The sequence below is a fragment of the Leptodactylus fuscus genome, chromosome 1 (assembly GCF_031893055.1).
Source record: "Leptodactylus fuscus isolate aLepFus1 chromosome 1, aLepFus1.hap2, whole genome shotgun sequence".
Taxonomy (NCBI): Eukaryota; Metazoa; Chordata; class Amphibia; order Anura; family Leptodactylidae; genus Leptodactylus; species Leptodactylus fuscus.
The window spans coordinates 237,033,983-237,061,681 of record NC_134265.1 but is presented as its reverse complement, the minus strand read 5'-3'; the positions used below and the strand labels follow the sequence as shown (position 1 = coordinate 237,061,681).

The 27,699-nt window shown below is 40.2% G+C and overlaps 1 protein-coding gene across 1 annotated transcript in view; it reads left to right on the top strand.

Moving 5' to 3' along the window:
• Positions 1–27,699, top strand: part of WDFY3 (WD repeat and FYVE domain containing 3) — a 205,107-nt gene that overhangs the window by 77,629 nt on the left and 99,779 nt on the right. Inside the window, exons 8-14 of the mRNA XM_075284587.1 lie at positions 133–325; positions 1,545–1,731; positions 13,743–13,909; positions 17,677–18,144; positions 18,752–18,853; positions 20,940–21,133; positions 22,842–23,299. Of these exons, the coding sequence (XP_075140688.1) occupies positions 133–325; positions 1,545–1,731; positions 13,743–13,909; positions 17,677–18,144; positions 18,752–18,853; positions 20,940–21,133; positions 22,842–23,299 (1,769 nt within the window). The remainder of the gene's footprint in view (positions 1–132; positions 326–1,544; positions 1,732–13,742; positions 13,910–17,676; positions 18,145–18,751; positions 18,854–20,939; positions 21,134–22,841; positions 23,300–27,699) is intronic.

Here is a 27,699-nt window from a genome sequence, read left to right as displayed (position 1 = left end):
CTAGGATAAAGTTTGTAACCAATTTACTGCATTCAAACTGTAAACTTATTTTGTGCATGTTTATTAAAAAATCCATTCATGTATCATATATTCTTTTATACTGAAAATAATAATTTTTTTTTTTTCTTTCAGATTTTAGTAAAGTTGTGTAGCTATGTATCTCCAGCTGAGGAGCTAGCGCAGAAAGATGATCTGCAGCTCCTCTTCAGTGCAATAACATCTTGGTGCCCCCCTTATAACCTTCCTTGGAGAAAAAGTGCTGGTGAAGTCTTGATGACCATTTCTCGCCATGGACTTAGCCTAAATGTAGTGAAATATATACATGGTAAGACATACCTAATCTTTTAAATACATTTAAATTGGCACCATCTTCAGGAGTGACTTCATTTTATTTTTAGTGTGTTTTTTCCCCATAAAAAAAGTTATGAAATATTGCAGTATATTACAAGCATTCATTGTACCTTATGCAGAAGAAAAAGTTATCACTTTTATCTTAGTTTATCTTTATAGGTAGAGAATTAGTGATAAAATTACAGATCTGTAGGGGGCATCACGGTGGCTCAGTGGTTAGCACTGCAGCCCAACAGCGCTGGAGTCCTGGGTTCGAATCCTGCCAATGACAAAACATCTGCCAGGAGTTTGTATGTTCTCCCCGTGTTTGCGTGGATTTCCTCCCCTACTCCAAAGACATACTGATGGGGAAAATAATGTACACTGTGAGCCCTACATGGGACTCAAAATCTACATTAAAAAAAAAGACATATCTGTTTTGCTGCCTAGATAAGACATTAGAACTGAGTGCTATAAAGGGGTCATGCTTGTGGTGTCAGACTCCCATGTAAAATTGTGGTCCGAAAGCAGGGACATGTCTATGAAACATTGCTGTATAGGTAAATAGATAATTGATATTGCCTTATTGGTAAGTTCATGTACTGTGATATTTCTAAAAAATGTTGTTGTTTTTTTTTGCTTTTTTTAATCTATATTTTTTTTTGTTTTAACATTTAACTATGTAAGCAAGCGTGTACTGTCAGTACATAAGTCACATCACAATGGCATAATAAAGTGAGATCAAAAATGTGTATTGGAAGTACATTTTCAGATCTTGAAGAATTTTGATACAGATGATCTAATAAAATAAAGTGTTATCTAAAGAAAATATTGATCCTTATAACTTAGTAGGAAATAAAAATTGATTCCAGATGCCCGCTGCAAATACTTCATGTAGCCCTGTCTTCATAAAACGGCAAGATTTCTATGAGATTCCTTTTTGAAGCTGTTTATGTACAAGGGAAGTATAAAACTGAGACTTTTCCGCTGTCTGCAAATTAGCCAGTTTTACCAATTCCTTTGTCTTGACTCTTCCTCACTGGAGGCAATGAGTCATTCCTCTAAGGAAAACATGGTCAGCTTACCCAGAGCGTACAGCAATGCAAGAAGAGAAATGGCACACGCTTCAATTATTAAGTGTCACTTTTTAAAATAGGTGCTTCATGTCTATTTTAAACCCTGTTACTGAATTTACGTCACCTGTTCTCCTACAGAGAAAGAATGCCTATCCACATGTGTCCAAAACATGCAGCAGTCAAATGATCTGTCCCCGCTGGAAATTGTCGAGATGTTTGCAGGGCTTTCCTGCTTTCTAAAAGACTCCAGTGATGTATCTCAGACGCTGCTGGATGACTTCAGAATATGCCAAGGATACGTCTTCCTCTCTGACCTCCTATTGAGGTAAACCTGTTGAAATAGTCACATTTAACTTATGCAACTTTTATGCTCCTAAATTGGTGGTCTGATATCATACCATTTGGCAAGTGTTTGGGCAATGGGGTCCCTTAATCTGTAACCAGCAGCTACACTCAGCATGTTCCTAAAGTAGCCACTAGTGAGAATCTCTTATTCAGTTTCTTTGGAACCTGCCAACCAAAACGGGGTTGTCCTGTGCAAAAAGCGTCAAGCTTTATGAAATAGGAAACCCCTTTAATGGCGCTGTTACAATCAGGGCCAGTATTAGACAAAGTGTGACCCTGGACAAAATTAAAAGTGGGGCAACACTATTGTGCTTTCTAGGTGATAATAACGTTCACTTTCTGTAGACACTAATGCCACCTTTTGTGACAAAAACAGTAAAAATGCTCACCCTCATGCCGTTTCAAAATGAATGAAAGTGGGCATTTTTATTGTGTGAGAGCTCAAAGGGGGTTACAAAATACAATATTAAAAACTAACTTTATACCTCCACACAATATAAAAATTTGAGCCTTAGTGCCCCAAATAGGAAAGTGTCTTTTGTGCCCCCTAATAACCAGACATTGCACCTTCAAAGCCAAGTAGTGCTACCCTAGTAGTTGGATAGTGTCCCAGTAGCCAAAGCGTACCCCCTGAATCACCAAGCAGCGCCCCAGTAATGAGATAATACCTCCTAATAACCTTGAAGTGTCCCTTTTAGTCAGAAAGTGCCCCCTTACAGTGACATAAAGACAAGAAAAAAGTTTTTTGAGAGCTCACCCGATTCTATTCAGATGGTTGCAGTGGAACTATTCCTTAGGGTGCACGGCACATCCAGAACTGGTGGACGTCTTCAAATGTAGTAGCAGAACAACGAACACAAGCCGGCAACTTCTCCAAAGGTATATGATAAAATTAAATCTTTATTTCAAGAGTACATACAAAGATAGACAAAAAACAAAAAAAAAAAACCCCTAAAAAATTTTTTGGGGTAATTGGCTTTGTAAAATGTGGAATGGCCCGTTGTGCAGTATGTAAGTACACAGAAAGAAGAACGAAAGGGGAGAGTTATAGGTCCAATTGTCAAACCAACATTAAATCTTACATAAATTGTAACTCCCATCATGTTATATACAATATAAAGTGCACCAGTTGTAAGAAAGATTATATTGGGTGCACTATTAGACCTCTAAAGAAACGGATATCAGAACATATAACTGATGCGGGTAAATTCTCAAATGAAAATATGTCGGGAGTTTCCCGACATTTTTCAACAATTCATGGTTCAGACCTATCTTCCATGCGTTTTTATGGACTAGAGAAGATTGAAAAACCAGTCCGAGGAGGAGACTGGAGACAAATGGTTTTGAAAAGAGAGGCATATTGGATATTAAAGTTTAACAGTCGATTCCCAGAAGGATTAAATGTTAAAACTGATTTATCATATATTTATTGATTTGAATAAGACAACTAGCAATAACATGTATTTTGGAGTAGATTTCATGTTATTTGTGGTATAGAATTTTTGGTCCGTGTTCAGATACTGATGGTACAATGTTTATTAAAATTAGAATTGGGTAAAATATCAAAAAAGAAATAATATAGTAGATATTAAATTAAAATTAGAATAGGATAAAATATTAAAAAAAGAAATAATATAGTGGATATAGTGGATATTTAATATCGTTAATACTCATCATATGATGCTTCGTCCACTAAGATATCTTCTCGCGCTTAAAACATCGTATATAGGCATTAAGATTCATAGCAGTTGACTCTAGTCGATGATTGGCTAAATAGAGTCATGTGACTAAAGAAAACAGGCGTGAATTACTCTTTTCTCACCCCTAGATGGCGAGAATAGAATCTAGCTATGTATAAGATGGCTCTGATCACGGATTGGTTCGATATAATCACATGTCCTATAAAGAGAGGAGGAGATTATGGAATGATAACGGAAGGTAGCGAATCTAAGAGAAATAATATATATTATCTTTTTAGTTTAGTTGTAAACATCTATATTAAACGTGCTGTTCTCTTCCTTAAGGTACACATATTGTGACATAGATAAGGATGTATGCCCCTTTTTTCTCTCTTTTTTGTATAAAAATTTAAAATGAACCACGGGACTATGTCACATAACTATGCGATTTAATTCAGTGTGAATCGAAGTTTAAACCTTCCAATGTTTAAAGTAGATAATAACACATACCGAGAACAAAGTGGACGAACATATAACCTTTTCTGGCTTAATGTTAGACAGGGTTTAAATTGTGAATAATATGGAGTTATTTAATAATAAAAACGCATGTTTTTGTGAACAATGTGGTGTGAACAATGACATATTCAAGATAAATAATAAATGTAGTAATAAATTGCATTGAGTGCATACAATAAATTAAAGGAATGTGTTAAATAAATAAACAAAAAGTAAGAAGTCAAAAGAAGAAAAACAAAAGATATTTTTATTAACAGGAATAAAAAATATTTTAAACGTAGATAGAAAAATAATACGACAGAAAATAAAAAGCAAAAAATGAAACATAAATTGATGAATAATTTTTTGTACAAATACATATTAATGAAGGCTATGGAATGTAGTAACAGAATATAAAAGTGTAGTTGAATATTAACTCTGTATGTGTATGTGTATCAAGAAATCACCTGTGCATAATCATTAGAATGCAGGAAACCGGAACTAGATGGTCAAGGGGGAAAGATGTGAGAGTATATAAGATTTGGAGATCATTTGGGTGTATGCCTTGAAAAAGGAACGTCCAGTTCCGAAACGCGTAGGCGTTTTTTAGGGTTTTTTTTTTTTGTTTTTTGTCTATCTTTGTATGTACTCTTGAAATAAAGATTTAATTTTATCATATACCTTTGGAGAAGTTGCCGGCTTGTGTTCGTTGTTCTGCTACTACATTTACAGTGACATAGTTTACATTTAAAGTCAGCTTGATATGCATGTTACTACTTCCACATCCTCCATCACCTGCAACTTACTTTCCACTTTTACAGAAACCGTCTAGCTCTGAGCTACGATGCTTTCCTAACTTCCATAAAAGTGAATGGGAGTTACGGAAACAATGTAGCTTATTGTTGTGCTTACGGCTTCTGTAACTGCCATTCACTTTGATGAGAGGTGCAGAAACAGCTTAGGTTCTGAGCTACGCTGTTAGATACCTAATTATTACCTACATATGTCCCACATATCAATAACCCTTATGTGAGGCACACAGGGGGCTAATGTGAGGGACATGATGGGGTTAACTGCTATTACTATGAGGCACATGGAGTTACTAAGCTATAATGCACATGACCAGACTTTTTATCTGCAGTGGCTTATACTTTAGTCAATAAGTTTTTTTGTGGTAAAATTAGGGGCCTCGGCTTATATTCGGGTCGGCTTATACTCGAGTATATACGGCAAGTACTGTATGTGACAGAAGAACCCCTGTCGATTTTAATATTGATGGCCTATCCTAAGACGAACAAGTGTTTGACTGTCAGATATTGAAGTTGTATGTCTTATTGCAATAAAAATTGTTACAGTTGGTTTTCATTTTCTTTGAAGATATATTTTAATAAGTTAAAATTGTCCTGTTGACGTAAAATTCATTTTTTAAAATACTATATTTACTAATGCTATTGTATAAAAGATAATCTGAGTGGTGAGAATACCTAGTAGCCATTATGTAGCAAGTAATTGGTAACAATCTTCTGATTTCAGATGTAAAGAACTAATCCCCTTTACTGTAGCTGTAGATCCAAATGTCCACAGGTTTTACTGTACTGATAAATGTCGGAGCACACAGGAAGCTGCCCCCTCCAATTGTCCTGAATGTTCTCTTTATCAGAACTGTGTGCTATCCAGATTGTGTCAGCAATTATACTCCTACAAAAGCTGCTTATCACAGAGGTGCCCTATGCTTCATACTCTGAAACACAAGCCTGGCGAACAAGAGGACAGATCTATATAAAGTTCTTAGAACCAGAAACCAAAGTGGAAGCGTCACTTAGCTATTACCAATATTATTTTCTAAGACAGACATTTCTCAGAGTAGCTGGCAGCTTCTTGCGTGTCCTGAATGTCACTTGATACTGTATGTATTCGATCCGGGTAGACACATTGAACAATTTCATAGACTGCAGCCACCAAACATGACAAAATTGGAACCTTAGTGATAATGTAGCAATAACAGCACTGTAGGAGGGAAAAGACAACAATGTAAATCAGCAGAAACAATAAACTTAAAGCCAGGGAGTGCACTCTGGGGTTAAATGGTGTGCAGCGAACCCTAAAGCGCCTAGGGTGCAGGTACAATGTCTAGAATATTTAAATAATAGCATTACAAAGTACAATTTGTCCTGCAAAAAAATAAGCCCTCATACTCTGTGAATGGAAAGTGCCTAATGAATGGGCCTAGTCTGGAGGAGGGAGTGTCTTCAGGCCGAATCGTGAGGCAACTCGGCCTGAAGAATGAGCACCTCGCTTCTTTTTTCTGGCGACGCCCCCCCTCCCTCTGCTCACACTGCTCGTCCATAGACGAGTATTATCAGGAGGGGAGGGGGGCGTTCCTCCCTGCTCACACTGTACAGCGCGATAGGCGCTGCTGGGCAGAAGGGCGTCCCTGGCTAACTGTCAGAAATGCCCTTCTGGGGCCACACGGTGGCTCAGTGGTTAGCACTGCAACCTTGCAGTGCTGGGTCCTGGTGTTCAAATCCCGCCAAGGGCAAAAAACCATCTGCAAGGAGTTTGTATGTTCTCCCCGTGTTTGCATGGATTTCATCCCATATTCCAAAAAGACATACTGATAGGGGAAAAAATGTACATTGTGAGCTCTATGTGGGGCTCACAATCTACAAAAAAACAAACAAAAACAAAAAAAAAAAAAACGCCCTTCTGATTGTAAAGCGCTACGGTACCGGGACCGATAGTGCTTTACCCGGGGCACAGATCAGGAAAGCCGACAGTGTGCTGAATTCAGCAGTATATAGAACTGCCTGTGCCCAATCTGATGAAAGGTCCTCTTTAAAACTCTGCAAAATGTTTAATCCTATTAATATTATAAAGGTGAAAGTTTGTGAGTTTGGATGTTTGTGGATTCGTGTGTTTGGATATTTGTTCCTCAATCACGCAAAACATGGTCCACCGATTTGGCTGAAATTTTCCACAAACATAGTTACTACACAGGATTGCGCAATAGTCTACTTTTCGTCACAATAGCGCACATACGTTTTTCCCAGGACCCCCACAAAACCTAAACTCACATCACTATCTCTACAATCTCACACACGTTGGACCATAGCAAGCCACAAAATTCATATTACCAAGAGTGGCACTCCTGCCATATTTCACTGGCACGCCAGCAGCACAGGACCCGCAAGAGTTAAATGAAGTCGCAGCGTCCCTTCAGTGCTCTGCTAGAGCTGAGGCATAAGGACATTCCCCTTCTCTCACTGCCCTCCAATGAAAGGGGTGCAGGAAACACAGGGGGTGGAGCTTAATCGCTCAGGTCTCTGCCTGCTATAGTGATAGCTCCTGCCGTCTGCACCCTGCAAAGGTTCCCCGAGGAGGAGAGGAAGCTGCTAGCAAAGTGAAAGAAAAAAGCACACAGGTCCCTTCCTTTAGTTCCTATTCTCATTAATGTCAGGCATTTGGGGTTATTAGTTTAGTGGTAGTAACTCCATGTGCCTCACATTAATAGGAATAAACCCCATCATGTCCCTTATATTAACCCCTGTGTGCCTCATATAAAGGTTACTAATATGTGAGACATATGGAGGTAATAATAAAAGACCTCAATAATGAAGTTACTTAATTATTACCTCCAAGTCTCTCACATATCAGTAACTCTTACACAAGGGTTAATGTAAGGGACATGATTAACAGGGTTAATTGCTATTAATAAGAGGCACATGGAGTTACTAAACTGCCATGCACAGGGCCAGACTTTTATCTACAATTGTGGATAAAACTATGTGTATGGACCCATTGAAATGTACAGGACCATAGATCCTGTTTTTGCGGCTGTGTGTCTGGGACAAATTAAGCTGTAAAATATAGAGCAGGTCCTATATATGTCCTATACCTTCCCTACACCTGTCCGTATTCGCAGCCCTGTCAATTTATTTTTAATCTATAGGTCAGTGAAAACCATATCTGTGCCATTTGTGTGCAGGAGGCCTAAGGCTGAAGCACCACGTTGCGTTAACACAGCGTTTTGGTTGCAAATTTTGCTGCGGTTTTATGAGCCAAAGTCAGGAATGAATTGAGTAGAAGAGAGAAGCATAAGAACTTCTTGGATTTTCCTATTCCTTTTGTAGCCATTCATGGCTTTGTTTCAAAAAAACGCAGCAAAATCTGCAACAAAAAAAAATGTGTTTTCACAACGTGGAGCCTTAGCCTTAGGGTGTTTCTTTTTGGGTAGTGACATCGTGTACCCAGGTGCTCCTAATGCCAAATCCAGTTCCTGGGCACCAGCACTGTCAGGGCTCGTGCACACGGAGTTAACGCGAGTGTATTTTAGCATTGTACACTTGTTTAGAATACACGTGTAAAAATAACACTCCCATTGACTTCAATGAAATCTTTTACACGTGTAAAAAATGCACCAAAAACTTTCATTGAAGTCAATGGGAGTGTTATTATTACATGTGTATTCCATACACGTGTAAAATGCAAAAATACACTCACAGTAACTCCGTGTGCACGGGCCCTCATTTTGGTGTAAGTGTGACACCTATTAATTCCTGGATGTGGTTTAGCTGTTACCGCGCCACCAGGAATTAAATGTGGCTGAAATTAATCCAAATTTCACTTTCAGAAAAGTGCAGGTACTGGCGACCGGGGATGTAGCATCCAGATACATAGCGTGTCACCCCTGTACAGATGTTACCTCACTCTACTACCAGTCGCATATGTTATCACTAATTGTGGGTTACATATGTGCTTACATCGCTTCTAATGGAAAAGTACAGGTGTATCAAGGCAAATAACAATAAACACATGTGACTGGGAGCACAGCATGGCTTAGTTCACACGTTGAGCGTAATGGTGGATTTTGGCACTAAGAATGCCACAGGGAGCCGCGTCACTCTCCGGTCAAAACCCGCCTGCCACGACAGTCAGGGCTTCCTCTTCCAGAGTAGGCTCAAATGAATGGGCCTACTCCAGAGGTTGCTGCCGCCTGAAGAAAGGGCAGCCCGCCCTGTCGGTCTCCATAGACTACCAGTGTGAGGGGGCGGATTATGACGTGGATTATGCACCATAATCCGCCCCCTCTGTGCCCATGTTAACAAGCCCTATGACAGCACCTCTATGTTACGGTTTGTTCTATATGACTTTAGTGTAGGTGTCATCAGCCTAAAAATTATTGTGCGGCACTTGAGTACCTCATCTTTGATTTGTTAAATTTAAATCAGCACGCCGAACAAAAAAGGTTGCCTACCCATGCTCTACAGCCTAGCCCCTAACCCCACACAATCACATTTACATATACTTTACCGCTTTCACCCTCACCTTAACGATACTCCAGGAGGCTACCTCTTTAAGGCAGCCATGTTTGCCGACCCCCACCACTCTGACGATCCGCGACACCGCCCACCCAGCCACTCCACTCTGTTGCCAGGAGCATGCGCATCTTAGCCACCTACAGAACTTGTTTCCAGCACGCCACCATTTTGCACCTCCACCGTAGACCGCAGCACTCGAACTACTCTCTCCAGCCCACCACACTCCCCGACGGCACTCTCACCTCACTGCTGTTTCGTCTTCACACGTTTCAACACACCACGAACACGGTCGATAATAATGTTACCAATTTGCATTACTGCCCACCTTAGAATTACCCGGTGTCCCTTTATGTCTCCACATAAACTAGAACTCAAGATTGGCGTTCCTGTTCTACTCATGTGTAATCTCGATGCACCCCGATTGTGTAATGGCACGAGGCTACGTGTCACACAACTAGGAACAAATATCATTGAAGCCACTATTCTTACAGGAGTAGCTACAGGTGACAGTGTGTTAATCCCACACATTCCAATTATACCAAATAATTTCCCATTACAATTCACACGACTACAATTTCCCCTTAAGTTGGCTTTTACAAGGACCATTAATAAATCCCAAGGTCAAACGCTGAAAGTAGCCGGAATACATTTGGCCACACCAGGCTTCTCACATGGACAACTTTATGTGGCTTGCTCAAGAGTATCCTGTGCCCAAAACTTACATGTACTGGCGGAAAATAACAAATCAAACAATGTCGTATATCGAAGTATATTAACTTGAAATACCTCTGTACCAAAGACACTATGTACAGTTTTTCACAACACCGTATAGCAGCTGAAATACAAATTACATTCAACACAAAAGTCTCACGTATTCTCAGAATTACAGCAAAAACAAGATACAAAGTTACATTTCATATCCCATACCTTATACACACTACTAAAACCTTACCCGCACCTGTATTTACCCACTTCTACAATCACCGCAGATGAAGTCGCAGGTACCAGCTAGTTACTTATATTTTCAAAAATGATTAACTTTTAATTATCTACAAATTTATAAATAACTAGCCTCTGCCCGCGACTTCGTCTGCGGGTTGTTGGTGTCTATGATCCGCCTATATTTAGCAAATTGCTGCAGTCAATGGTTTGCCTGCTCCGGCATTTTGGCAGCTGTTAAGCTGTCCTGCTGCTGAACTTGGTCCTCACACCATGCCTGTGATTGTTACGGCATCTCAGCAGCTCGCTGGGACACCATATTAATGAGCGTGTTCTTGGCGTTGATGATCCGCATGCTCCGGCGTTTCAGCAGCTCCAGTGGCGTAAGTAGGAATGGCGGGGCCCCGTGGCGAACCTTTGACATGGGGCCCCCCGACCGACGCCAAAGACCTCGACCAACTCACCCCCCCCCCCCCCCCCCGCATCCCTGCGCGCACTATTATGCCCCATAGTTGCCCCTGCACACAGCATTACACCCCATAGTGTACATTACACCCCATCACCCAGTATTATGCTCCATTGTGGACACCCATTAACAATTATTATACTCTGGGGTCTTTTCAGACCCCAGAGTACAATAATAGGAGACTGAGAGGGGGATACAAACATAAACACTGTTACTTACCTATCCCTGCGCTCACCGCTGTCGGCTATCTTCAATGACGTCAGGGACGTCATGTGACCGGGGGCCTGCGTCGCGACGCATAAGGAGACAGGCCCCGGTCATATGACGTCTGAGACGTCACACAAGTAGGCCCCGAAGCCTTCGTGGAGCGTGGAGAGGTAAGTAACACTGTTTGTTATGTTTGCTTACCTCTCCCGGGCCTCCGATCATTATACTCGGGGGTCTGAAAAGACCCCTGAGTATAATAATGATGTTTGCGAGGCCCGCGGTGTCAGTTACTGATCCCGGCCCCTGCCAGGATCAGTAAGTAAGAAGGGCCCATTACCGGATAAAAAGTACCGTATGTACTTGAGTATAAGCCGACCCGAATATAAGCCGAGGCCCCTAATTTTACCTCAAAGAACTGGGAAAACTTATTGACTCGAGTATAAGCCAAGGGGGAAAATGCAGCAGCTACTGGAAAATTTCAAAAATTAAAATGGTTGGAGTTTTTGGGTGCAGTGGATGCTGGGTGCTGGGGAAGGGGAGGAGGTGTTTTGGTTGTCTGTCTGCCCCTTCCCTTTGCTTGAGGACTGTTTTTTTTTTTTTCCCCCCACTTAGAATTCAGCCTGGCTGAATATAGGGTATCTGCAGTACTCCTATTAACCCATTCCTGACGGAACAGGAGCACTGCAGATACCCTATATTCAGTAGACCGGGCACTGTCAGACACAGGGATACCTAATGTGTATGTATTCTAGGGAAAGGAGTGATTCAGAACCTTTATTTATTTTATTTTTTTAAATATATTTTTATAAAACTTTTTTTTTCACTATTTTATGGGAGATTCTATACATTACTATTGTGGCTGGTCATAGACCCCCCCCCCCCCCCCCAAAAAAAAAAAAAAAAAAAAAAAAAAAAAAATTATTTTTTTTTTTTTATTATTATTCTTTTTTTGCTTGCCTCGAGTCGAGGGGGGCTTTTTCAGCACAAAAACTGTGCTGAAATATTCAGCGTATACTCGAGTATATACGGTAGACTATATTTTAATCAAGGTTATAATCTATCTGTGTGCTGAATTTCATTCAAATCCGTTCAGCCGTTTTTGCGAGATTGAGGAACAGGCATTCAACCATCCAAACATACAAACCTTTACATTTATAATATTAGTAGGATAGGAAGTAGGATTATGTACATGGGAGTACCCCTTTAAGTAACATAGTAGTAAAATATCATGGGTATTAAATGCCATAGTACTATTCTCGTATTCAACACAACACTAACTAGTTAAAAAAAAAAGTATAATTATACATTCGTTAGAATGATTTACACAAATTAATAGTAGCACTGGTCTATACATCTCTAGTGTTTTTGGATCTTCTGGTAGCATGGTTTACCCCTGCTGAGCCATTTGGCTAAATTGTATACAGCAGAAGCACACTAAATATCTGTATATACCATATTTTTCGGACTATAAGACACACTTTTTTCCCCCCAAATTTCGGAGGAAAATGAGGATGCGTCTTATAGTCCGAATGTGGGGGGAGGAGCGGATTTACAGCATGGCCGCGCTACTGCCACCGCTGGTTTTCTTATAGTCCGAATGTGGGGGGAGGAGCGGATTTACAGCATGGCCGCACTACTGCCACCGCTGGTTTTCTGCAGCGGCAGGAGCGTGACAATCTGCAGGCCCCGGCAGCTAAGACACTCCCCGGCATCCGCCGGTCTATTACAGCAGATGCCGGGGACGGTCTTAGCTGCCGGGGCCTGCAGATTGCCATGCTCCTGCCGCTGAAGAAAACCAGCGGTGGCAGTAGCGCGGCCATGCTGTAAATCCGCTTCTCCTCCGCAGGTCCCGGCAGTTAGTTAGCCCCGGGGCCGGTCCCCACCGGCCCCATACCTTTAGCGATGCAGGCCGGCTCCTGCACGGCGAGGCCGCAGGAGCCGACCTGTTCCGATGACAGCCGGGAGCCTACTGAAGGCTCCGAGGCCTGTCATAGATATATATTACTATCGCGGCTGGTCTATGACACTCCGCGATAGTAATGTATAGAATCTCCCATAGACGGCAATACACTTGTATTACCGTCTATGGGACTTGCAATCAAATGATTGCAGGTTCAAGCCCCCTAGGCGGGGGATAATAAAATAGTAAAAAAAAAAAAAACACTTAAAAAAAAAAAAATATAATAAAAAATAAAATGTTCACCTCCTTTCCCTAGAATACATATAAAAGTATAACATTACTGTGAAACATATACATTAGGTATCCCTGTGTCTGAAAATGCCCGGTCTCCTAATAGTTTTATGTACAGTGAACGTCAAAATCAAAAGTGCTAAACCGCCAGGATTTTCTCTCTGTTTTGCCTCTGAATTAAATAAAAGGTGATCTAAGCAATAAACATTTCCCAAAATGGTATAACTAAAAAGTACACCTGGCCCCACAAAAAAAACGCCCAATACATCCCCGTACAGCTGCAGGGTCACCTGTCAATCTGGCCTTGCAGCTGTTCCAAAACTACAACTCCCATACATTAAATATTTTACCATTTTTTGCCTGAAATTTTTTTTTCCCTATTTTCCTCCTCTAAAACCTGGGTGCGTCTTATAGTCCGAAAAATACGGCATTCTATAAATGGAAAGAATCTATAGTTAGGTATTTAGTTTAAGATGGCCAGTCTTCTGTGTACTGTATAGAAAGTAATATTGAGAATGTCTTTGCAGACGCTTGAACATGTTTTGTGTTGACTGCAAAGTACGCCTATAAAAGTGTATGCGTGTTTTCCCCCAGCTCCGTATGTCGTTCTCTGCTAAGAAGTAATACTATGGTCTATATTTAGGTGCCATTAAATGCATAGTGCATGAAGGAAATGTAATGCTGTCTTTCCTGTAGGCTAGAGCAAGCTAAAGAGAACGAATCCAAAGATGCACTGAAGGACTTGGTTAACCTAATTACTTCTCTAACAACATACGGTGTCAATGAACTGAAACCAGCTGGTCTAACCACAGGGGCACCTTTTTTGTTGCCAGGCTTTTCTGTACCACAGCCTGCTGGAAAAGGTAAGACTCTGAATTTACATGTGTTTTTAGATTCTAACAACCTTTTACATAGGGCTATGGTAGCTTTTGTGCGCTACTCGGTCACGTTATACCAACCTTGAAGTCATAAAAACAAACACAATCAACATATTTATGTGGAAGGAGAAAATTACATAATAATATAGTGCTAGCGTGTATTATCTGTATACTTGCTTCAACCTACCCTCTCTGGATTTAATGACAATGAATGGCTCACATTATGCCGTTTTTGTCTGCTTTTTAGAGTACATTTTGCATTATAATTTATGGTTTTCGCTAAATCTCCTGCTGTTTCTTAATGAAAAGGTAGATAACCTTTGTTTTTTTGGCAGAAGGCAATGCTGTATGTTTTCCTGTGTTCCTTCTGAGCACAGTTTTCTTCATTAAGAGAGTATAATGAAGGTAATTTGTCTACTTCTGACTTTGGAAGGTGTGACTCTACTGAGGTTGGGAGCCATCAGAGCCTATTTGTTCTTACATACAGTCCTATGAAAAAGTTTGGGCACCCCTATTAATCTTAATCATTTTTAGTTCTAAATATTTTGGTGTTTATAACAGCCATTTCAGTTTGATATATCTAATAACTGATGGACACAGTAATATTTCAGGATTGAAATGCGGTTTATTGTACTAACAGAAAATGTGCAATATGCATTAAACCAAAATTTGACCGGTGCAAAAGTATGGGCACCTCAACAGAAAAGTGACATTAATATTTAGTAGATCCTCCTTTTGCAAAGATAACAGCCTCTAGTCACTTCCTGTAGCTTTTAATCAGTTCCTGGATCCTGGATAAAGGTATTTTGGACAAACAATTCAAGTTCAGTTAAGTTAGATGGTCGCCGAGCATGGACAGCCCGCTTCAAATCATCCCACAGATGTTCAATGATATTCAGGTCTGGGGACTGGGATGGCCATTCCAGAACATTGTAATTGTTCCTCTGCATGAATGCCTGAGGATTTGGAGCGGTGTTTTGGATCATTGTCTTGCTGAAATATCCATCCCCGGCGTAACTTCAACTTCGTCACTGATTCTTGAACATTATTCTCAAGAATCTGCTGATACTGAGTGGAATCCATGCGACTCTCAACTTTAACAAGATTCCCGATGCCGGCATTAGCCACACAGCCCCAAAGCATGATGGAACCTCCACCAAATTTTACAGTGGGTAGCATGTGTTTTTCTTGGAATGCTGTTTCTTTTTGGACGCCATGCATAACGCCTTTTTTCATAACCAAACAACTCAATTTTTGTTTCCAAAATGAAGCTGCCTTGTCCAAATGTGCTTTTTCATACCTCAGGCAACTCTATTTGTGGCGTACGTGCAGAAACGGCTTCTTTCTCATCACTCTCCCATACAGCTTCTATTTGTGCAAAGTGCGCTGTATAGTTGACCGATGCACAGTGACACCATCTGCAGCAAGATGCTGCTGCAGCTCTTTGGAGGTGGTCTGTGGATTGTCCTTGACTGTTCTCACCATTCTTCTTCTCTGCCTTTCTGATATTTTTCTTGGCCTGCCACTTCTGGGCTTAACAAGAACTGTCCCTGTGGTCTTCCATTTCCTTACTATGTTCCTCACAGTGGAAACTGACAGGTTAAATCTCTGAGACAACTTTTTGTATCCTTCCCCTGAACAACTATGTTGAACAATCTTTGTTTTCAGATCATTTGAGAGTTGTTTTGAGTAGCCCATGATGCCACTCTTCAGAGGAGATTCAAATAGGAGATCAACTTGCAATTGGCCACCTTAAATACCTTTTCTTATGATTGGATACATCTGGCTATGAAGTTCAAAGCTCACTGAGGTTACAAAACCAATTTTGTGCTTCAGTAAGTCAGTAAAAAGTAGTTAGGGGAATTCAAATCAATAAAATGATAAGGGTGCCCATACTTTTGCACCGGTCAAATTTTGGTTTAATGCATATTGCACATTTTCTGTTAGTACAATAAACCTCATTTCAATCCTGAAATATTACTGTGTCCATCAGTTATTAGATATATCAAACTGAAATGGCTGTTGCAAACACCAAAATATTTAGAATAAAAAATGATTAAGATTAACAGGGGTGCCCAAACCTTTTCATAGGACTGTATGTAGTGCAGTAAAATCTGCTGTATCCAAGTATATTTTAATGAATGCATACTTCTCATAGGAGGCGTGCAGAAGATATAATTTGGGCACTAGTCATGATCTGATAGCACAACAATCTAAATAACTCCATACTCTTAAGAGAGAAATGTAACGTAAAATGGCTAAAAATTACCATGTTTTATTCCGATCTGCAATATGTTTCCTATAATGTACTGATGTCCTTAAATCATAGACTGAAATTCTTTTACTTATATTTGCCATGTATTATAACAGAGGTCCCCAACCAGTTGTACATCAAGCGTCTCATTCAATGGTCAGCAGTCACATCCAGCTTAAAAATAGAGTAGAGGGGATGTCACACAAGTGCTTTCTTTTAGAAACCATACCACTTTTGTCTGTATGTTGTGTATAGCATTGAAGGTCAGCCTCATTCAGGTATAAAGCCGAAAAAAACACTAAAAAAATGAGATCTGCAGTGCATGTGTGGTAGATATCTGATCTTTTAAAGATGGCACCCTCTCAGGAGTTGTGAGCGGCATTGCCCATGAACAATGGTAACTACAGTGATGAACATTTAACTACATGGTCTCAGCTGACCATGGCATCTGAAAGGTTACTTTCACCTTCTCTACCATTCCCATCAACCAAATGGCCCCTCCGTGGTTATATCGTGGAAGCTGTTCAGTTGTCATGATTGCCATATGCCTTCTAAAGGCTCCCACGCCTAACACTCTTAGGTTAGTGTTAAACTTTGCCTGAGATAGAATTTAATAGAAACCTAGGAATTTTACTATACGGTGCAATACAGTGGAGATTGTACAGTCGGAGGTCAGGAGCACCTGTGACTTGGATTGAGGATGACTGACATTTAGTAACCTCAACTTCTTATGATATGTTTACACAGCATATTTTCATTCATCAGAATGGAAAAACTCCTGCATTTCAGAGAGACAATGACCAAAGTGTCTGCTTTTTTTTTTTTTTTTTTTTTAGCTTGCTTACTTGGAAATGTCACTACTTTTGTCTTTTAGAAGTGTCACGGTGCTCCATGTCAAAGTGGTTGTGGTGCACTTATAGGATCTTACTTTGTAAATTGTAGCAATAAATGGTTCAGGCACTCTGTAGCATATAACCATAGGGGTTTTTTTACATGCACTCCAACACATATAAAAGTTAACAGTGATTTTTTTTGGTCTACTTTGGACCTTCATCAGACCATTAGATTACCACAGTGGGAAAAGTAGAGCTACGTCATCCACATGACAACCTTTACCTCTATTCTTCTTCACCTTACTGGCATTTCAATTTTTCCTACTGTAGCATTCTCATGGTCCCAATGAAGGTCCAAAGTGGACCAAAACATCCCCGTGGACTTTTATGTATTGGATTGCATGTGAATAGAACTATGATTATTTGCTGTTGAACCTAGAACCCTTTACTACCAAATATCACTGAAACACGGAAGATTAGCTGTCCTACTGTTTTGCAGACCTCAGAAGAGTGGATCTTTTTGATATTGACTATGGAGATGACCAACCAATATCAAAAATATGAGAATTCCAAAAAAAAAAAAACAACCCTCAGCATCATTTATTTGTGTATTGGGATGTTTACAGTTAGATGACCATTTACACTAGTTTTATGTTTATTTTCAGGTTTGAGTGTGAGGAACATCCAAGCCTTTTCAGTCCTCCAGAATGCGTTTCTTAAAGCAAAGACCTGCTACCTTGCACAGATCATCTTGGATGCCATCACCAATATTTACATGTCAGACAATGCCAATTACTTTATTCTGGAATCGCAGCACACGCTGTCCCAGTTTGCTGAAAAGATTACCAAACTGCCTGACGTCCAAGTGAAATACTTTGAGATGCTTGAGTTTGTCGTCTTCAGCTTGAACTATATCCCTTGCAAAGAACTGATAAGTGTCAGCATCCTTTTAAAGTCTAACACCTCTTTTTCCTGTAGCATTATTGCCACCAAGACTCTTCTAAAATTCATTCGGCACCACCACATTTTTAAAGATGTCTTCAAAGAGGTGGGACTCTTGGAAGTAATGGTTAACCTTTTGCACAAGTATGCTGCTGTATTGAAAGACCCTGCTCAGGCATATATCGAACAAGGTACAGTCCTAATGCTGTATTTTAATAAAATGGAAGGGGTATTACAACCGAACATAACATTATATTATAAAATATGCAATAATTCTGCCTATGGCTAAAATCTACTGTATAAAGATCTGCAAAAAAAACCCTGAGTGTATTATAAGTCAAAGTGATATCTGTGTGGTGTTTAAACTGACCATTTCACATCATACAGTTTATTTATTTTTTTGTTTTCATCTCCACCATTTTTGATACTATTTCGGGTAGACAGACCAATGCCAGGTAGCCTGGGAAAGCGGCTGTTAATGTCTAACTTTATGGTGATTGGTTTTCTATCAAGATCCATGGTCAATTATTTTCGTTCCAGGAATCTGACTAGCTTCTGAAGTCGACAAATTTCAATGTTTGTTGTTTTTTTTTTGTTTTTTTGTTTTTTTGTTTTATGAAACTTCATTTGAAACAGACTTAAGTCACAGATTTCCAGGAGGTTTTGCAGGTTCATGTTATTGCCTCCACTGTTAATTTGTAGATCCACAGAATGATATAGTCTTTGTGTATTTTTCATGGTTCATTTCAGACTTGTATCCTTCATCACAGTATTTTATTAAAATTGTCATTTTAATAGGGTCCACAAATGTAATACAGTCAACTGAGGACCAAAGGCAATTGGCATTAGTGGTCATGGAAACTCTTACAGTTTTGCTACAAGGATCAAATACTAATGCTGGTAAGTTTGGCACAAATTCTTGACACAGAACATCTATTGCACAATAAGTGATTCTCTGTTGTTTTCCTGGATAAAGATACAATTCTGTTTTTGTATAAAACATGTTATACAGACAAGAAAAAAAATGGGTGCATTTACACAACTCACAAGACTGGGTTTCAATCGTGAAACTCAGCCCATGTTTGGCCAAACTTACTGGCCTGCACCTTATGGCGGTAGAGGGACTCCTAACAGTATAGGTATTTGTACTGCTAGGAGTCCCTTCTTCCCAGTGACATACTGTCCAATATTGTAATCAGTATGGGTCAGTATGTCACTGGGAGGTAGGGTTTCCTAGCAGCATAAATAACTATACTGCTAGAAGTTCCTCTACCGCCACAAGGTGTAGGCCGGTAAGTCTGGCCAACACACGGACTGCGTTTCACAGCTGAAACTCGGTCTTGTGAATATGCTCCCTTTTAGAGTTTTCATTCTCTTTTCATTTCTGGACATGACTATTATATTGTGCTTAAATATTATGTAGTGATTTCAAATGAATCCGATTTTCCTTCATCTGGGTTATTGTATACCACTTGCCCTCCCTACTGTTTTGTGTCATTTACATTCTGGATGAGGAATATTTCTTTCAACATGATGTTATACTCCTCTTATAATGCCTCTTTTGTGTGGGTTAATGATTCTCTTGCCAAAAAAATAATATGGTTTCTCAGCAGGTAAAGGAATATTAGACTGGATATTTTCTGAAAAGCTCTTACATTTGCCTCTATTACTTCTTAAATAAATGCCTCTCAGTGGCATCCTGGGCTTTTGTTGCATCTTACTACATTGGCTGCCTATCCATACAATATAATAAAATATAAAGTTATCACCCTCATCCACAAGGCTCTCCATAATGCTGCACCTCCCTACATTTCCTCCCTCATCTCTGTCTACCGCCCAACCCGTGCTCTCCATTCACTCAATGGCCTAAGACTTACATCCTCTATTATCAGAACTTCCCACAAGACATCTCCCAAGTTGCACCACTTCTCTGGAATGCCCTATCCTGGGCAATCAAATTAATTCCCAATTTCTACAGCTTAAGGTGCAAAATAAAGACACATTTTTTCAGACAGGCCTATCACAATTCCTAATGTAAACCCTTCCATACCATAATTAGAATCCTTAAAATGAACCCTCCTCTGTACTCACCCCCACATTACCCCACACGATATGATGCTGTTTCAGGCTAACTTTATATGTCTAGGCACCATCCACATGTTAAAGGACACAACTGGTGATGGATCATACAGTTTTATATTTGTGTAATGACCGTAACCTCCATTACGAAATTGTCTGACCATTTGTATAAGCAATGCTATCTCTGATAAAGCCCCTCTTGTGTCACCTATTCTACCTCATAGATTGTAAGCTCTTGTGAGCAGGGCCCTCAGTCCCGTTGTGTGAAATGACTATTTCTTTGTAATGTATCTTTTTATACAGTGCTGCGGAGTATGTTGGCGCTATATAAATAAAAAAATTTATTATTATACCTGTATATACACTATAAAATGAAGGGTAGAGAACAACATTAGCCTAAACCTCCTTTTAGTAGGTTTATTTTTAGACCACTGCAGACTTCCCTTAGACAATGCCGCTATTCTGAAGTCCATTTTCCTGGCTATTTCTTAAAGAGAACCGATCACATTGAACATGCTATTTGTGGGAAAATATTCAGTAGTACTTGTAATTTATTAAATCCTTATACTCTCATTCCCTCTGGGTTTAGGAGTCTAGTGGGAGGTCTTTGTCAGTGATTGACAGGCTTTCTAGTTTTAGGGTATCTACAGAGATGGCTGTCAATCAGTTGGCGAAAGAGTAAATAACTACGTAAATGTGGAACTATTCTTAGTAGTATTCCTTATATTCTTCTTCCTTTATATGTATGTTTTTTCTGTTTAGGAATACATTAGGGTGACAAAATTAAACAAAAAGTTTTAACCAGCTTTACGTTTCTTTCTGCTATAATGTACTTTGCATTAGTTTAAGGAGATCTAAGTTATGTTTTTTGTTAATGGTCACTTAAATCTTGTGTTTCTCCTTGTAGGTGTCTTCAGAGAGTTTGGTGGCGCCAGGTGTGTTCATAACATTGTGAAGTACCCCCAATGCAGAGAGCATGCTCTTATGGTGATCCAGCAGTTGATGCTTTCTCCCAGCGGAGATGATGACATGGGGACCCTTTTAGGATTGATGCATTCAGCTCCTCCAACGGAGCTGCAGCTGAAGACTGACATCCTGAGGGTAAGTTGCTACTTGGATGTTTTATCAAATTTGTGATTATTTAATATTTTATGTCACTTGTAGTGGAAAAATAATCAAGAAAATTAATGTAACAGATGGCAATATTCACAAAAATGATGACTCCTTCTCTCACTTCAACTCTGTCTAGCTTGGTTTCATAATAAATTGCCATCGCCATTTCACATTTACATAATCCAGTGCCGTGTAAATGAATTATATTGGTAGCCAATAATAATTTTAATGTATCGCACTTACTCATAGATAACAACATGATGAATAATTAACATGTCTATTTTTTTCCCCCCTTTGCAGAAACAAATTGAGCATATTAAATGTCAGGTTCTACAGCTTTCAGAAAGCGGATTGTATATTTGCTTTGATTGCAATGCTTTTAGCTCCATGTAGTGCACAGCAGATTCCGAGAACTCCGTGCCCTGTTGTCAGTGCCCATATATTTAATAATATTATAGAAATTTACTGAATCAAATCCCTGGTCCTTTCATCTTGGTCACCTTAGTAACAGAAAAAAAGCATACAACTTTCTACTGGTATTGTGGTGCACATTTGGCGCTAGGAACTTTCTTACACCAAACATGTGCCACAATCCCCTTTTGTGCACTTCACATTGTTTGAATGTGGGTGGAGCAGGGCAAGTCAGGGTGGCGACGCTTTGCCCCAACATATTTAATAGAATTTGTGCTGCTTTTCTGGTGTGAGTTATGACATTTGACATTTACTCACTTGTTCCCTGTGCAAGTCGGGGCCTTTATTAAGACTGGCATACGATACCGCAGTCTCAATGAGTCTGCTCCAATGTATCAATATTTCCCAAGGTCTTTACTCAGCGTGAAGTTTTAATCCAGAATTGTTCTCCATGCACATGTCCAAGAGTGCCATCCGAGAGTGAATCCAGGGACATCTGGCGCAGATGAAAACATAGACCTAGTGCTAAATTTTGTCCGTAAGGGCTAGTTCACACGGGGACATGGACGCTGATTTTGACAGCGGATTTCGCTGCCTAATCAGCGTCCATACAATGTATCCCTATGTGAGCTGCTCGCTTTTTTTTTTCTGCTAGCTCGCTAGCAGAAAAAGAAGCGACATGACCTATCTTTCGGGCGGAAGCCGCGCGCTGAGCTGCGGCTTCCGCCCAGCAGCAGCGCCCTCCATGTCGGCTCATTAATTTGAGCCGACAGCGGAGGTGAAAGCCGCGACTGCGATGGTCGCGGCGGGAGCAGTTCACATAGTATGGACATTGTATGGACGCTGATTTGGCCGCGAAATCCGCTGTCAAAATCAGCGTCCATGTCCCCATGGGCACTAACCCTAAAAGAAAAGATGAGATTTACAGAAAATTTTAAAATATTTGTAGTTTTCAAAATTGCCATTATACTGCAATAGACATATAGTTATACCAAACAAACTAGTTAATAATTTAAGGTTTTGTCCATCTCCTTTTCACTGGTAACCTTTTCTCAGGAGACCATTAAGCCTTCCCAAATACCATATTGGCAGTGGAATAAGGGGAGAAGGAATCTAGGTATTGTTTGGGTTCTAGTTGTGTAGTTGGATTAAGGAGGATAGCATAATAGTAATGACACAAACGTTGAGTGTGGCATCGCATTGAGTTCATTCATTCTCATTATTTTTTAAATTATTTTATTAAAATAATCTTTACCATCTCAAATGTTCTTTTTATGGTTTGTAGGCACTTTTAATAGTTCTAAGGGAAAGTCACCGGACAAGGACGGTGTTTCGGAAAGTTGGCGGATTTGTCTATGTCACATCTCTGTTAGTTGCAATGGAGAAGTCTCTTAGTTGTCCTCCAAGGAATGGCTGGGAAAAGGTGAACCAGAACCAAGTCTTTGAACTTCTGCACACTGTTTTCTGCACTTTAACAGCAGCTATGCGATATGAACCTGCAAACTCTCACTTCTTCAAAACTGAGATCCAGTATGAAAAACTGGCTGATGCCATTCGGTTACTAGGTTGCTATGCTGAATGCCGCAAAATCAGACCATCAAATGTCTTCCCATCCAATAATCAACCATTTCAGAGACTTCTAGAAGAAGACTTGGTGCAGTTGGACTCGGTGTGCCCAGTACTGAGGCATTGCAGCAAACTTTTCGTATATCTGTATAAATTGGCTACAGACTCTTTTGACAGGTAGGTTTAATAATTTTATATTTACATGAGAGAAGGGTCTGAAAATGTGGTTATTTATATTCTGTACTTTTCTGTCAGCTATATTATCATTCTATGAAGTCCTCGTACAGTCCAAAAGCTTGTACTGTAGTTTTGCCATGTAGGATAATATTTAGAGCTGTATGATCATTGCTATACTGAACATTATTTATGGCAGTTTTACAGTTGGTATTTCTATAGTCGATTCATAAAAAATGCTAAATGTTTTGAACTTTTTTTTACTACTAGGCTGTATTTACATGGTGTCTTTTTTTCACACAAGTATTGGCACATATTCCATAGGGAAATCTATGTGAAATTCTCATCCCATGCATGTGATTAGGATTTCCACAACCTACTGTAGCACCTATTTTCTTTTGTGGTCATCACCCAGTCTTGTCCTCAAAACAGGCAGAGTGTAGGGAGGATGAACTCAAAAAGTGGACCGCGATCAATGGTCAAGGACCGAAGGAACAGCTGGAAATATTCACCAAACTTTTATGTAAACAGCGCAACACGTTTTGGGCGATAAGGGCCCTTTCTCAAGTGCATGAACTACCAAATAGAAACCAAACAAACGCATCCTAAGTTGCACAAAAATAAATGCTAAGAATTGCTAAAGAATGTCTAGGATAAAGAAAATACATAAATATATGAATAACAATACAGAGAGACTGACTTGTCCATGTCCCATGGAAGAAATAACACACCTGAGACTATGGCCTTGCTCTGAGTGCACCATGCAGAACATTTGCATCCTATCCTATCCTACTATCCTACTAATATTATAAATGTGGAAGTTTGTGTGATTCGATGTTTGTTCCTTAATCACGCAAAAAACACTGAACGGATTTGAATGAAATTTGGCACATAGATAAATTGTAACCTAATTAAAACATAGACTACTTTTTATCCCTGTAAATGACATGGCTTCCCGACTTTTATGAATTTATTTTCACATACTATATTACACTGCTCTTGGCTGCTCTGCTCCAGGCTGTGCTGACATAGGAAAACACCTTTAATCCAAATTGGCAGTTTGCCAATTTTAAACATGCCAGAAAAAAGAAAATGTAATTTGTTGCAGTCACCGAGGGCTATGAAGGTAGCCAGAAGTCAGAGTTCTCCTCAAGCAGAGCTGAGAGGATCATTGACGCCAACAACACACTCATATGGTGTCCCAGCGAGCTGCTGAGACAGAACTGCGGGAACAATCACAGGCACAGTGCAAGGAACAAGTTCATCGGCAGACCAGCTTGATAGCTCCCGAAACGACGGAGTAGGCGGATCATCATCGCTAACAACACACTCATTATATGGCGTCCCAGCGAGCTGCTGAGATGCCGTAACAATGACAGGCACAGTACAAGAAACAAGTTCAGTGGCAGGCCAGCTTGAGAGCTGCCAGAGCAGGCGGATCATCATCGCCAACAACACGCTCATTATATGGCTTCCCAGCGAGGTGCTGAGTTGCTGGAACAATCACTGGCACAGCGCGAGGAATGAATTCAGTGGCAGGCTAGCTTGACAGCTGTCAAAACGCCGGAGCAGGCAGGTCATCAATACCAACGACACATTCATTATATGGTGTCCCAGGTGGTTTCTGAGATGCCGGAACAATGAGAGGCACGGTGTGAGTAACAAGTTCAGCAGAATGACAGCTTGAGAGCTGCCAAAATGCCGGAGCAGGCAAACCAACGACGGCAACAATTTTCTGAATATAGGCAGATCATCGACGCCAACAACACGCAGACGTAGTCGCGGGCAGAGGCTAGTGTGAAATATAAGTTGAATTTCACAGCAAACTGCACTTTGTTTGCTATACCATTAGCTGACCCTACAACACCATATAAATAGTTTAGGAGTGGTTTTGGTTGTGGTTGACCCTCACTTATAAGTCTGATTCCAACCTCAAATCAGCAGTAGATTCCACCCGGATTCTGCCTCCAATTGTTTTCAATGGAAGGCACAGATTGAACAGAACAATTAGGGCTAGTTCACACGTGGGCAAAGGGGCGGATTTTGACAGCGGATTTCGCTTCAAAATCTGCCCCTTTACAATGGTGGTTTATGCAGACCGCCGGGCTTCTTTTTTCCGCTAGCGGCGGGCTGCATTGTTCACTCAGGGGATCAAGGCTGATGGAATTCTGCCCAATCTCTAGCTTTCTTCTTATAGTACATTGTTATTATGTTCTTGACTACCTAAAGTAAATCCACATCCTTGTTCGGACGTGAACCCTTGATATCAATGCAAAACACTGAGCCACTGTGCTTGATTGATTGATTGATTGATTTCCTCTTTAGCTTCTATATATGGAGGTTCTAATGAATGGTATATATACAGTATTACTTGGAGGAGGGGAGGGATGTCAAGCAAACATTTCACCCATCAAGTTGCAAAAAATACCTTAAAAAATGTTACAAAAATAGCCTTTTAATGTGAATGATGGAATGGGACTATTTGTACTAAAATGATCTGTCTGGTGAGATATGATGAAAAGAGCTGAATATAGAAAATATTTAATTTATTTATGGGCCAGAGCCCAGTGACCATCTCTGTGTGAACCCGCAGGATAAAGCTTGCTTACATTTCTGTGTTACAACCTCACTTACCTTCATTTTAACGCCAAGCTCACAAAAAAACCTTTACCTTCCCTCAAAATACTAGTAATTATTATTTTTCCCGAATTGTGCCTGGTTAAACAAGGTAAACTGTTTTCTTAATAAACATTGTCAGGACCAGGAGTTTGTCTACTCCATTAATATACTGACAAGAAAACCTGACTTGCCGCCGATGTCTGCAATATAACACTGCTGGGCATGTTCTTCTTTATTTGTCACATCACATTGAGGTGCTTGAAGTATTTAACATTGTTGCTTTGTCTATTACGTAACCTGCCTCAATTCTTGTCAGTTCAGGGAGTTACATCTGATAGGGGAGTGAATTAATCTGATGTGTCTAAATTGTAAAAGTTAAATTTAATTTCTGCATTTTTACAGGTAAGCTTCAAATGAACAAACTGGAACAAACAAATGTCATTTACAATATCCTTGACATATCTATCTATCTATCTATCTATCTATCTATCTATCTATCTATCTATCTATCTATCTATTTCTGTTGTACAGCATTTCTGCCATGTCATGTTAGAGAACCTCCAAGAAGCACTCTCTATCCAAAATACACTCAATGACAAAAAATAAATAATTCTCCCAGATAGAAATGTCACATTACAGCAATGCATTTATGTTTCCGGCATATATGTAAATAATAACAGGTGTGGTCTGACTACACGCTGGGTTATACCATCAGAGGGTGTAAAAGTGCTTCCAACACTGCCCTATATACAGGATCTCAGAGGCTACTATTTTGTAGTGTACCTCTTGGTGAGAGATCTTCAAAGATCTTCTGCCCAATTGACCTTGAAAGGGGGCGCATCACTAGACTTAGAGATGCAGGAGGGTAATTTTGAGGTGTTGAGAGCAGTGGTTATGTGAACACATACAGTATATGGACAGTGATCAGGTCAGACAGACCACCAGTAGAGAAGATCATTTGATCTACCAAAAAACACAAGCTGCTCCCACAGTTCCCTTGTCCACCACCCAGACACAGGTGGGAACTTTAATTATGCACCTCTGTCTCTACTTGGATCATCTCCAGGTACTTAGCAGAAGGAAATTTGGTGTCACAGCACCCATACATGTCCTGCTATCTGCAACCTGCTGCTATCGTCTTTTTGTTTTCTGTGGTGCCGTGAACGAGAAAATAGAAGTGTTACAGACTGGAACCATGATGTCTTTAGCACCAAATCCATTTTCTGTTTTGGACCTGGCCTGGTTCAGTTTTCAGTTTGGAGGTCTCGCCGTGATTGCTTCAATCCGGCCTTTGCTGTGGAGGGACGCACTGTCCCAGCTGCTGGTGTGACTGTGGGGAACCATCACAAATGACACCAAGAGATCAGCAATAAATGCAGCACCTCCTGTGGCCACATGTGCTGCCTAGCGTTTTTCAGCAGGATAATGTTCACCCAAACACCACAATGCCTCTGCCAGACTGTCACATGTCCTTGGTCTTACCCAGTTGGCAAATTTATTGCCAAATGAGCATTTATGTGACCCACTGGGACACCAGCTTCAGCAGCCTACACATGTGCAGGATCTACAGATCCAGCTACAACATCTGCATATGAGCCATAGGATACCTTATGGAACCTGTATCCCTTCTTGCCAAACTATATCGTATATCTTAATCTAGGGGTGGCTCTGCACGTTTCCTTTCAGTTATACAGTTTTCCCCAACAAACTTCTTCTTTGACTCAAATATTGCAATTACTTAAATATATTATTATTACATTCACACATATAAGGTTTTATTCCAT